The sequence below is a fragment of the Nuphar pumila genome, chromosome 15 (genome assembly GCF_984573655.1).
Source record: "Nuphar pumila chromosome 15, dmNupPumi1.hap1.1, whole genome shotgun sequence".
In the NCBI taxonomy this organism is placed as follows: domain Eukaryota; kingdom Viridiplantae; phylum Streptophyta; class Magnoliopsida; order Nymphaeales; family Nymphaeaceae; genus Nuphar; species Nuphar pumila.
The window spans coordinates 49257450-49270973 of NC_143263.1; the positions used below are offsets into that span (position 1 = coordinate 49257450).

At 38.0% G+C, this 13524-nt stretch overlaps 1 protein-coding gene across 4 annotated transcripts in view; it reads right to left on the reverse strand.

The window, feature by feature from the left end:
- Positions 1-2050: 2050 nt before the first annotated feature.
- The window catches only part of LOC149815377 (uncharacterized), a 123244-nt gene continuing 111770 nt past the window's right edge, over positions 2051-13524 (reverse strand). Inside the window, exons 12-15 of one of the 4 annotated variants that reach the window (XM_089990611.1) lie at positions 4447-4527; positions 4289-4350; positions 4083-4169; positions 2051-2340 (exon numbers count right to left, since the gene is read on the reverse strand). In XM_089990611.1, the coding sequence (XP_089846737.1) occupies positions 4094-4169; positions 4289-4350; positions 4447-4527 (219 nt within the window). In that variant the 3' untranslated portion in view covers positions 2051-2340; positions 4083-4093. Of the gene's footprint in view, positions 2341-4082; positions 4170-4288; positions 4351-4446; positions 4528-13524 lie in introns of those variants that run through there. The other 3 variants (XR_016428131.1, XR_016428130.1, XM_089990612.1) reach the window with 3 other exon arrangements.

The window sequence follows — 13524 nt, forward strand, 5'->3', positions numbered from 1 at the left end:
ATTCCTGGTTCTTAACACTTTAAGAAGAAGCACATACAAGGTGAATTTGAATATCGAGCGAACTTTAAAATTTGTATGGCATTTCAAGAAACACATCATTTTTGCCATACAGTATAGTCATTTTCCAAATAAACAATGTAATGACAAAAACTTGAGCTTGATATGCAATAATGTTGTAAAAATAACATTGGAAGCCATATCCAAAGGGGATACCAATGATGAATTGTATTGTATAAGATATGAAAAAAAACTTATATATATATATATATATATATCATAGAATCAATAAAAAATAAATTTAAGCATTATAAACAATTAAACATAAATATGCATGTGAAACAATATGTAACTAACAAAATAAAATATTTACAACTAAATAGTCACATTAGATAAGAAAACAATTCTCATGAAAAGACCACTCACAAAAACCAATACCCTAGATGGAAATTTGTTTCATGCCCTTTTCTATGAAGGAACTCTCTTTCCTCTAAACTAAGTGAAGTGGAACAAACATCTCCATGAAAAATAGATGGTAATATCCAAGAAACATATGCAAAAAAAACATCTTATCAAAATAGGTTCACTACTACTACCATGGGAATGCCCTTTCCCTCTTGTGCATCCCTTGCAAGGGGAAATAGCTTCCTTTGGGTAGGCGTGTAACAAACTCTCCTCAAGGGGAGGCCTGCAGAGTGTAGGTCCCACATGGTGGCCCACCGTGTAAGTCATGTGGCATTTGTTTCATCCCCATGTGAAAAAGAGCCCCAATTTCATATGGAGTTAATATTGGCTACTAATTAAGGTACGGAACTAATGAGCTAGAAATCATAAGTGCAAATTGTATAGACTCAATCTAACATGTGTAACATGGTTTGTTTGCTAAGAATCAAACCTTGTATCATATTTTTTGATGTAAAAATGTGATCTTTTGAGTTATGAAATTTTAGCATATTGTACAAAAAAACTTACAAATTTAGAAGTTATATATATATATATATGCCATAGAATCAATAAAAATTAAATTTAACCATTATCAACAATTAAACATAAATATGCATATAAACAGTATGTAACTAACAAAATAAAATATTTACTACTAAATAGTCACATTAGATAAGAAAACAATTCTCATGAAAACGCCACCTGCAAAAACCAATTCCCTATATGGCATTTGTTTCATGCCCTTTTCTATGAAGGAACCCTCTTTCCTCTTTCCTAAGTGAAGTGGAACAAACATCTCCATGGAAAATAGATGGTAAAATCCACGAAACATATGCAAACAAAAAAAACATCTTACCAAAATAGGTTCGCCTCGCCTCCCACGGGAATGCCCTTTGTGCATTCCTTGCAAGGGAAAGTAGCTTCCTTTGGGTAGGGGTCTAACAAATCTCCTCAAGGGGAGGCCTGTAGAGTAGTCAATATTAACCCTTTCATATGCAAGTGGGGTTTACTTAATAAGAATGGGGTAACTTCGGCGACTTAACCTGTTTCATCACAAAGGCCAAGAGTTGGTACAAATGTTTTCAGCACTCCAAGTCATCTAAGCGAATCTTGTGAGAAATTGTTCAATGAAGGTTAGGTTGTGTTAATGCATCACAGCTGATTGGGAAAATAGAAGCAGAAAGTTGCAAAGGAATAACCAAGAACGTGATCATCACAGCAGATATATTTACAATAGTGAAATCAGATTTATATTTAATACAAACGATTGTAGGTACAATCTAGTTGGAATCTCACGATGCAATTTGTTTCTAACCTTGTAGATGTATAACGTCCATTTCCATGGATCATGTTTTTTCAGTGGAAAACACCTTTTTTTGTTGGAAAAAATCGGTGCATTTACTACCATCCATTTTTGCATCACCAAAATAACCTCGGAGCAGGTCCGACTCTGTCTATTCAAAAGCCAGTTCCCACTAAAAACATAATCACAGCTCTTACACATAACTGGCAGTACGAACATGCTCCATAAACCAAACTTGCCTTACAGGCCCCGATCATGTGCAACGAGTCTCACGACCCAGAAGCCAGTACACACGCACACACAAAATTTGCAAAAACCAATCATTCTCAGAATATTTAAAAGGAAATAGTATAATTCATTTATAACAAACAGACCGGGAGGGAGAATAGGACCAAAGAACATTATTGCCCTACAAAAATTACAGATAAATGACTACCCATTGAAATCTTAAAGCTGTACCCCTGAAATAAATAATCGCTTTCCCCCTTTTTCAGTCATTTTCACACGATTCACAGCCCACATCTCGATGTCTACAGAAAGGATCACAAACCGGTAGAGGTCCAGAACACGAGTGTGTTATGGTCACATCCTTCCATCTGCAAATCACAAGAGAATTTTATCAACACAATATTTGTGGGTGAATTCCAAACTGCAAAACCAAGGTACATTAGGACTAGATCAAATCCGCAACTTAAAACAGTGTCGCACAAGGAAAAGTTACTTGGATGAGAGTTGATCAAGATTGGCAGACTCAGTTTCCATTCCTGAACAATGGAAGGCAGCCCTACTGCAAAGACGGGTCTTAACCCAGTCACCAAGTTTTCAAGACACATTTGAGTATGACATGGGCCACGGCCTTGATTCCTATCTTATCCTACATTGACACTACCTCATAACCTTGTGTGATGCAAGGTGATTAAGAACATATTGGCAACTATTTCAGGAAGAGATAGTAAGATAATTTAGCTGCTAGATAAGCAGAAAACTTTTTCCAAGGGCATCTTACACCATTTTAATACTCGAGACATTTTCTAATCTTGGAAATCTCTCTCTCTCTCTCTCTCTCTCTCTCTCTCTCTCTCTCTCTCTCTCTCTCTCTCTCTCTCTCTATATATATATATATATATATATATATATATATATATATATATATATATATATATATATATATATATATATATAACAGCATTTCCTGGAAAAGAAAAAACAACTAAGAACAAAGAAACCTTTAAATGGTGGCATACCGCTTTTACAATACTAAATGAGACAAAAAAGAGTAGAGAAACGTAGTGATCTAAAATTAGAAAGAATAAATGAAATTCCCTCCACTGCTGCATATGCCTAGTCTGCAGAGGGACCTTCAATGTTGCATGTTGGGGTTCTCTAACTTGTACATTTGTTCGCCACATACATTGCTAGTTCTCTTTTTCTTAATAGAAATCTACAAACCCAATGACCCGGAATGCTATACATCTAAATCAAAATTCTCAGTACGACCATAGAATATCAGCCAATTTATATCCTTCACAAGAGTTGCACATGATACCATACAAACACGTGAAAACATGAAATGTAAAGGGCAAAGTCAACACACACAAGAAAACTCAAATGGACTGAAATACACAGCCTGCATCACAACAGATCGAACACACAAGGCAAATATATCATATATGGGTTCACATCATGTGAACTACAAGGAACCTAAGCCAAATCTATGTCACAGGGACTCAGCAAACTGGGTGCCGCACCCACGTCGACACGACGCGATGCGGGTGCGCACGCGGCACCCGGTGCGGTCAACCCGACCATGGGTGCGTTTATTGCACCCAGGGTCATTTGTGTCCAATTTTTATATTAAAAAAAAGGGGTGCTGCCCCCCCCCAGGGGCGGCCGCCCCTGGACCATCGCCCGCTGAGCACACAGTGGGACCCGTGCCGGGGGGGGGGAGCCCCCGGACCCCCCTTTCTGCAAGGGCAAAAACTCCAAATCAAGCTTCAGCTCGACCCCTCCCCCTGCACAAATTATATATATATATATATATATATATATATATATATATATATATATTGCCGCACCCCCGCACCCATGTGACATAGAGCCAAATTGATCACAACCATTAAAACAGAATGTTAACTGTATGCAGGACAGAAGCGTAATAGCATAAATCAATCCAAAATCAAATGGACAAGCTAAGAGTGATCCTGCTTCTATTTTAGACATGAACCAGAGCGATGACCTTGACCTCATTGGATCTGCTTAGCTTTTCAAAATATCCATCATTTTTTACATCAAATACAGTGAAGTTCTACAAGAAGAAATACTTGACGCATATACATACCTTGTAAGGTTCTACTTCTCTGCATGTCTAGGTTTAGGCCTGCGGTGAACATGGTGACCATTCTGAACAGGCACCCACCCCCTCTTACTGCCAACATATGAAATTGAACCCAATACAATCAAAGTGAGAAAACAAGATGACAAAAAGTAACGGATAATATCAATCTGCTATAAGATTACATTCTGTAACACAAATCAAACACTAACCTGAATAAGGAGCAGTAGACCCTATAGATAATAAGTATTGGCAGAGCCAATAAAGCAGACGCCTGCAAAAGTTTTGACAACAGTACATCAATGCCTTCTCCTTGACCATACTAACATGCACCAAATAAAACATGAAGAAATACAGTAATCAAGCATACCATAAACCATACTAGCTCCTTAGTTGCTAAAGCCCTTGTTATTTCATATTGCTTCAAAGATCTTCTGATGGAAGATTGAACCTATGACATAATCAAGAGATGTTACATCAAAAAGTGACAAAAAGCAGTACTAAACTTAGTATTAAACGCAAATGCACTGATCCAGTCAGAACTAAATTTCTTGATTCAAGTGATGATACGGACAAGCCATCTATAAAACAAACCGTAATGACAAGCCCCAGAAATAGCAACCACCTTATCATCTCTCAACATGCCCCTCTCAAGAAGACCACTTACATTCATCCATATACTACAACAGGATGTATAACATAACAGAAACAGATTATCTATAGCAGAAATAAATCTCACCCAGATCAACATAGTATGGTAGTTCTGTAAAAATGCCTACTAAGAGGCTACAAGCACAAATCCTTGAAAAAGTGCACAAATGCACTTACACCACACTTGCACAAATACCTAAAATACACAAAAGAGAGCAAACATGCACTTAAGGCATGCACTTCAATAAAAGAGAAATGCTTGAGGCTCTCAAACTTACAAAACAAAGGGGGGAACACCACTATTTATACAAATGCAAAAGGCCACATGGGGGGGCTCCCAAAGGAGTCGTTGGGGGGCCCCCAACGGTCACAAAACCGTTGGGGGTCCCCAACGACTCTATTGGGGGGACCCCCAATGTAACACATTAAATAAAGAAAATAAAAAATAAAAATAAAGGGAAAAGAAAAAAAAGAAAAAAAAGATTACAACATATTCCAAGTGGAATATGCGCAAGATGTGAAATTACAATAATACCCTTTTCGGGTAAAATAATAAATATATATATATATAGAGAGAGAGAGAGAGACGTATACATATATATATATATATATATATATATATATATATATATATACAACATTGGTTTTGGAGATATATTTTAATACCCCCCCTCAAACTTACGGTGCGATAACCGCAAGTTTGTTAAGAAGGAAATGAAATCTGGGCGAGCAAAGAACCTTAGTGAAGAAGTCCGCTAGTTGATACTCAGACGTCACGTACGGGAGATCAATGACTTTCTTCAAGTATTTTTCCCTGACATAATGGCAGTCCATCTCTATATGCTTTGTTCGCTCATGAAAGGTGTGATTCTTGGCAATATAAATTGCACTTTTGTTGTCGCAGAATAGCTTTGTTGGTTCTCTAATAAACACTCTCATATCTTCCAGAAAACGTTGAATCCATACAATTTTCATGGTAGTGGATGTCATGGCTCTATATTCTGCTTCAGTGGATGACAGAGAAACCTTCTGTTGCTTTTTACATCGCCATGAAATTAGAGACTCACCTAAGAAAACACAAAAATCAGTGGTGGAGTGACAGTTATTAGGGTCACCTTCCCAATCAGAGTCAGTATGAGCAATTAACTTTAATTCAGAAGAAGATAAAAATACTCCCTTATTTACAGATCCCTTTAGATATCTAATGATGCGAAAAACATCACTCATATGAACATGAACGATTGTGGGAGCATGCTGGAACTGACTAGCTATGTGAATAGCATGAGACAAATCAGGCCGAGTGATGCTAAGATACATCAACGAGCCTACCAATTGCCTGTAAGGAGTAGGGTCGGTCAGAGGTATTCCGTCATCAATCTTCATTTTTTATCCCACGACTTCAGAAGTGTCGCAGACTTTGTCATCGGAAATTCCTGAACTGTCAATAATCTCACAAACAAGTTTAGACTGAGATAAAAAATAACTACGTCGAGAATAAGCAACTTCAATTCCAAGAAAGTATGTCAGAAAACCTAAATCTGACATATCAAATTTTGAAGTCAAGACGGACTTAATACCCTTGACTCCTTGAACATCATCACCTATAATTAACATATCATCAACATAGAGCAATAATATCACAATCCCTGCATCAGATTTTCTAGTAAACAAAGCAGTATCAGTATAACAAGAGGAAAATCCATTTTCCAGCATTACACTGGTAAATCTATCATATCAGGCTTTGGGAGCTTGTTTCAAACCATAGAGAGCTTTTCGAAGGCGAAGAACTTTATCTTTAGGAATCTTCATGCCTGGTGGGGCATCCATATAAACTTCTTCGTCAAGATCACCATTTAAAAAAGCATTTTTCACATCCATTTAAAAAATGTTCCAATTTTTAATAGGCGCAATAGTGATAAGACAGGAGCAAAGGTTTCTTCATAATCAATATCATATTTTTGTCCATACCCTTTTGCGACTAAGCAAGCTTTGTATCTCTCCAGAGATCCATCGCTCTTAGTCTTAACCTTAAAAACCCAACGACAACCTATAATTTTCTTTCCTATAAGTAGACTTTGGAATTCCCATGTCTTAGCTTTTCTAAGAGCATTGAGTTCATATTGCATAGCTTCTTGCCATTCTATACATTTTTTAGCTTCTTCAAAATTTCTTGGTTCAAAGTAAGAATGAATAGGGCTAAGACAAGCCCTATATCTGGGTGAAAACGAATCAAAAGAAACAAAAGGAGTTGGAGGTCTCCTATTCCTTTCGGATCTTCTGTGGTCAATAGTGGAAACAAACTCACTATATTGATCAATAGCACTTCTGAAAGTATCTCAATTTCTACGAGAATAGGTTATAGGGTCACTTGAAATTCTACCTTCTTGGATATTAGGTGAGTTATATTCACCATCATCAACCTCATTTTCCTCATCAGGTTTTGATGATACGTCATCATCACTAGATATATCATCATTACTAATACTTCAAAAGGAGATATCTTTCTCAAATTCCTAGATGGTAAGCGATTTATAAAATACACAGAAGCAAGAGCTGCTTCGGCCCAAAAGTTTTTGGGAATATTTTGAGATATAAGAAGGGTCCTAGTGGTCTCAATGATGTGCCTATATTTTCTTTCGGCTAACCCATTTTGTTGAGGGGTTTTAGGACAAGATCTTTGGTGAACAATACCACTATTTTCAAAATACTCCTTAAATTGATTGGAGAGATATTCTCCTCCAGAATCACTTCTAAATATTTTTATGTTACTGTTGAATTGATTCTTGATCATTATATGAAAAGTTTTAAAACATGAAAATACTTCATACTTACACTTAAGAAAATAAATCCATGAATATCTGAAAAAATCATCCACAAAAATTACATAATAAGAGAAGTCTCCTTTTGAAACAACTGATGCGGATCCCCAAACATCTGAATGAACAATTTCGAAAGGTTTAGAAGTAAACATAGTTCTTCGCTCAAAAGGCAAACTTCGTATTTTTCTGAGAATACACTCTTTACAAGAAAATGAACTTTTACAGAGATCTTTTACAAAATGTAAGACAACTTGGTGATATTAGGATGACCAAGACTTTTGCGCCATACATTTACATCTTTGTGTCGGGCAACATTATAAAAAAAAATTGGAACTTGAAGGGAGTCCATAAAGTACAAGTCTCCCTTTCTAAATCCTTCCCCAATCAATTTCCTGAACCAGCGATCCTGTATTAAACATTTATCAAAAGAGAATTTAATATCGCAACCATGGTCCAAGAGTTGAGAAACAGAGAGAAGATTTAAGTTTAGCTTGGGTATAAATCTAATTTTTAGAATAAAAAAATCTTGAGTTTCAAAATTACCTATGCCTTTAATTTCAAGAGAGGTTCCATCCGCAGTGGAAACAAAGGATGGAGAAATATTTTTTGAATAATCGAAAAGAGAATATATATTTGGGGACATATGAAAGAATGCATCGGAGTCCAAAAGCCAAGAGACTTTACCCAGAGGAGAAGAGGTAGACACAGTGGCACCGGAGGTAGCTCCCTTGAGGAGAGGTTGAAGAGCTTCCACTATTTGACTTAGGGAGAGAGGTCTACTTGAAGATGTCTCCTCCTTTTGCGGTATACTGGTGGTGGCCATGGCTAGAAGCCTCTTCCATTTGGGACACATAGGTTTGATATGCCCAGGTTCTTTACAGAAATGACAAATAATTTTGCTATAGTCCTTTTTTTCCTCTTTGCCCACTATTTTCTATTAAGATTGGACTGCATGCATATACGGGTCTAGATCTGGACCCGTATCTCTATCTTTATAATATCGGGTCTGGACTGAAGAGTCTCAGACCCGACCCGATCTGGTGGTTATAAGTTCACGTAAAGAAATAGGGCAAGTGTATTGGAGGCTTATTGATCTGCTGTTGTGGTTCTCCCTCCTCTCCCTTCCAGCAACCAGCAGAAGAGCCGGATACCAAAAAGGTGTGTTTTCTTTCATGGTATCAGAGCAAATCCCATTTTCTTCTCTGATTCGATTCTCCTCTGATTTTTCTGATTGTACCCAATCGTGCCCCCCTTTCCCTTGATCCTGTGAGAGTTAACACACAAAAAAAAGAAAAAGGACGTGTCCGACCTTATTTCCCCTCTTTTCTTCCTTTTCCCTAAACGTGACCTTATTTCTCTTCTTTTCTTTTCTTTTCTTTTCTTTTCCCTAAACGTGGCTGACCTTATTTCCCTTCTTTTCTTCTTATTTCCCTAAACAAGTTTCTTTCTATCGTTACCAGCCACGTTAATTTCATTACCTAATCTGTTCAGATCTGATCATTCAAATTTGATAATTTCCAACAGGCCACGCTAACGTCTGATCTGATCATTCAGATCAGATCTTAACGTTTGAACCCCATATTGATTTTGATTGCGTAAAATCAGAAGGTTGTTCCTTTCTTGCATATTTCCCCCTATTCTCGCTCTATATCTGATTTTTGTTCCAAATCAGAGGTGCATATATCGCACGCTATTTTTTTTTAGTCAAAGCATATATCCCAAAGCACGAGTTGTTTTTTGGACCATATTTGTAATTGTTCCTGATCTCGATTTCTGCATATCATTTTTTAAGACATATATCAAGACTGTCCAAAAAAAATAAAAAGAAAAAGGAACGGACAAGACTAGGTCATTGCTTTGCTGAGCAATTTTTCTTACATTTCTTTTATTCAACTTGTGTTCTCCTTAGACAACTCGTCTTGTCTTCATGGATTCCCCATCACTTCTGTCCAGTTTTCTTGGCCAACTCATATCTAAGAAATTGAATAATTCCAAGTACTTGACTTGGAAAAGGCAAATTTTGCCTTTCATTCGTAGTTTGGACCTCTCTGGCCACCTTGATGGAACAATTCATGCACTATCTGAGTTCATTCTGCAGGAAGAGCGAGATGATAAAGGGGAGGTTTCTAACAAACTAGTTCGCAATCCAGAGTTTACCACATGGAAAAGAAAAGATCAGGTTGTCGTAGCTTACATTACCTCTACTCTTTCTCAAGAGGTATTAGTGGCCATTCCAGATGAATGTTCAACTAGATTTCAGCTCCTAAAGAAAGACAATTTATCAGTTACAGAATACATAAACAAAGTTAAGAGCATCACAGATCAATTAGCGATGGTGGGTTGTGTAATTTCTGACAAAAAAAAAGTTCAACAAGCGTTGAATGGTCTTGGATCTGACTATCACATGTTGGTCACCTCTCTTCTATGCCTTCCTTCATTGCCTAACTTTGATGATATGCGGCGAAACTATTACAGTACGAAGTTACTATTAGAGGCAAGGTTTTAAAACCCAGTGACTCGGGACTCGACTCGTTCTTTATTGACTCGTGACTCGGCGGGTCAACTCGGTGACTCGGACCGGGTTTTGTTAACTTTTGATTTTAAAAGAAAAACAATATATAATTTGTCTCAAACCATGTTTTTCAGTAAACAAGAGATGTTTTTTGGCTCCATGCAGAATCTTGGGTTGAATTGAAATAAGGAGATCGTAGCATGTGGATAAATTGTTCATTAATAAGCAATAAGTTGAAAATGTGGAATAAAAGAGCACAATTTATTCCAGTTACATAGATGCCTTTATGCATTAAAAATGCACATGCCTATAAAGAAAAGAGAAATTTTTGTTGGATGTGATAAGGCAAGGTGAGGACAATTGGTTCTGATTAAAGGGGTATAGCCTATATGAGATACAAAGAAAATATGAAGTCTGAAAGGACAAGAAAGAAGCACCAAGTAGATGTTGGAACTCTATGGATGTTAAGACCAAAGTTACGTATGACTTTGTTTCAGTTTCTTGTCTATTATGCCTTCATAAAGATGGGGCAAAGAGGAAAGGTGTGAGGAGAAAACCAAATTCTTCCTTGTTATATAGTCATGTTAGTAAAGTTTAAAGCAAAATATTAAATGCATTTATGCAAAGAAACTGCAAAAAATATAATTGTGTAGAACATAATAAAAGCAGCAATCTACTTGATCATAAAATATTAATTAGCTGTTGATGAATCTGAAGATTGTCCTGCCTGATGCTTCTAGAAATAGATTCATATCCAATAACATTTACCTTAGATCATAGTCACATATTGTCTTCTTTACATATTGAAGACATTAAGAAAGTAACAACAATATTCTCAATAATATTACAATTTTTTTTATTCTGAAATACTCAAAAAATCAAATTTTAAACATTCCAGAACTTGCTCGAGTCAGGCCGAGTCAAGCTGAGTCAGGCCGAGTCAGGCCGAGTCACAGCCGAGTCTTCGCAGACCGAGTTTAGCTTGCCGGGTTGACTCGCTGGAGGGCCGAGCCGAGCCGAGTCACCGAGTTGACTCGGCGAGTTTTAAAACCTTGATTAGAGGTGAGGAGCTTATTCAAAATAGCAATCATGAGGTTTTCATCACAGGTATGGTGGCAGGACGAGGACGTGGAGGTTTTCGCGATGGACGGGGACAGAGAAGAGGTAATCAAGGAGGTCGTGGATTACTTCCCACACCTAACATGTCATTCAACTCACTTCCAGTGAACCAGTCCTCTAGACATATACCAACGTGTTTTCGGTGTAATAAAAGAGGGCACATTAAGGCAAATTGCTGGCATAATCCGCAAAACAAAGGCAGATTTAATGGTACTGGGGCTTCCACTAGAGGACAAGCAAGGGATGAAAATGAAAATGTGAAGAATCTTTTGATTTCTGCCCTTTTTTAGTTAAGTTTTAAGTAGACTGAGCAGGGAACTTGGTACATTGACTCTGGGGCTGCTGCACATGTGACAGGTGATGCCGGTAAGATTTCTCAACTCATTCCTTATCATGGTAAATTCAGTATTAAAACTAGAGATGGTGCCCTCCATCCTATTTCTCATGTTGGAAACGTTTCTCTTCTACTCCCAAACTCATCACTTCTTTTATCAAATGTTTATCACTCACCCAGTATTGTTAAAAATATTGTTTATATTTCTAAACTTGTTGATGATACTAATTCTTCTGTCGAATTTAGTCCTTCTGTTTGTGTCAAGGATCTTCTCACGAAGAAGACGCTCGTTGAAGGAGAACGACGGGAAAATATGTATGTCCTCAAGGAGTCTCATACTGCTCGCACCACTCCAATAAAGTCACAGAAAGTTCAGCCAGTATCATTCAAAGATTGTTTTAGTTTGTCTCAGTATAATAAGTCAAACATTTGGCATCGTCGTTTGGGTCACTGTAATCGTTCATTCATTGAAAGACTTGTGTCTAGTGGACTTGTTCCACAGTCTAGTTTAAATAATGAGTCTGATATTTCTCTTTGTCCCAGCTGTCATTTATGTAAGAGTCATGTTCTTCCATTTCACTCAATAAATCAAAGAGCTTCTGTACCTTTTGAAATTATCTATTTTGATGTTTAGGGACCTGCTGTAACGCCCCAAATTTACAAACTTGCAAACCTTTCAGAAAAACAGACAAAAGACTAACAAGAAATCTCTTCATCTCAGAGATGGTTTACGAAATCAGCGGAAGACTACTTTTGTTAATTTCAGAAAGGCAAGCTGACAACTTTGGGCGCGTTAGCTAAAAGAACCAAAACACACAACTCATGCTACTTGCAAACACTTGAAAATGCTACTTTCATTTAAGAAGTTCTTCAAATAATACAAAATTCGGATATCCCAAGGAAAATCCGTTACAAAACCCCAAACAACAGGACGCGAGCTAAGAGCAGGAAGAAGAACGTCATAGAGCCATCTTGCCATCGCTCCATCGCCTGTGGTGTACCTAATCATCACTTGTACCCATAGAATGGGTTAGTTTCACGAAAAACTAGTAGGTGCACAAGAAAGACTACAGGAAACTGAATTATGTAGATTTAATTCAGTAGGGTACGCAGTTTAAAGCAAATATGCAGTCAAACAGGTAAGCAATACATGAGGCAAAATAGTGCAAGCAAGTCAGTAGTGCAAGTCAATCAGTAGTGCAAGCAAGCAAATCTCACTACTCAACAACCAGTGTGAACAGACTTTATGTTTCGATATTACTGGCCTGCGGGTACGCGCAGGCAAAACGTAGAAACAACTGAGACTAGTTCGGGTGTCTGTTATTCTATGTACTTTGAATAACCCGAATAACTAGTTGAGTCCGCTCCTAAATGGACGACTTTAGCCGAGAGAGGATTCCCCAAAGGCTGAAAAGCAGTGTCACAGATGCATCCAAATTATGCAGAAGTGTAGAGCTAACTAATGTAGCCCCATTCCCCTAACTCCAATGACTGGGGAGGCCGGATCATTGCCCGTGAGGTGATTGTTAACAACCTGTCCATTGGAGTTTTGTACCGCTCTGTCCTCTCCCTTGACAGACAACAAGAAGCGAATCAGTGCGTTAGGGGTTGCTTAACTAACCACTCATTATATGTTGTGGTCTTTAAATCACTCGAGCATCTTGCTTGTGAAGGCGAATCAGCACAGGCAATGCAAGGCAATACCAAAAAGGGATGGGGAAGAGCCAAATGACCCTTGCTGCCAAAAGAGGGATGTAGTCAATGCGAGCAGATGACTCACGTTTACTAGGAATTCCTCGTTGGAGACCAACAATTGTAATAATCCGTCCCCATCACGATGTAGCTTCCAAGGATTTCCCGGGCTTGTCGGCCAAGGGTATAGGCTAGCGCACAAAGGGCAGGGGGCCGATGGCCCCCTGCTGGCAAACAAAAAGGCAGGGGCCGATGGCCCCTGCTGGCAAACAAAAAAGGTAGGGGCCGTTGGCCCGTGGTGGCACAACTAAAAGGGTCAGG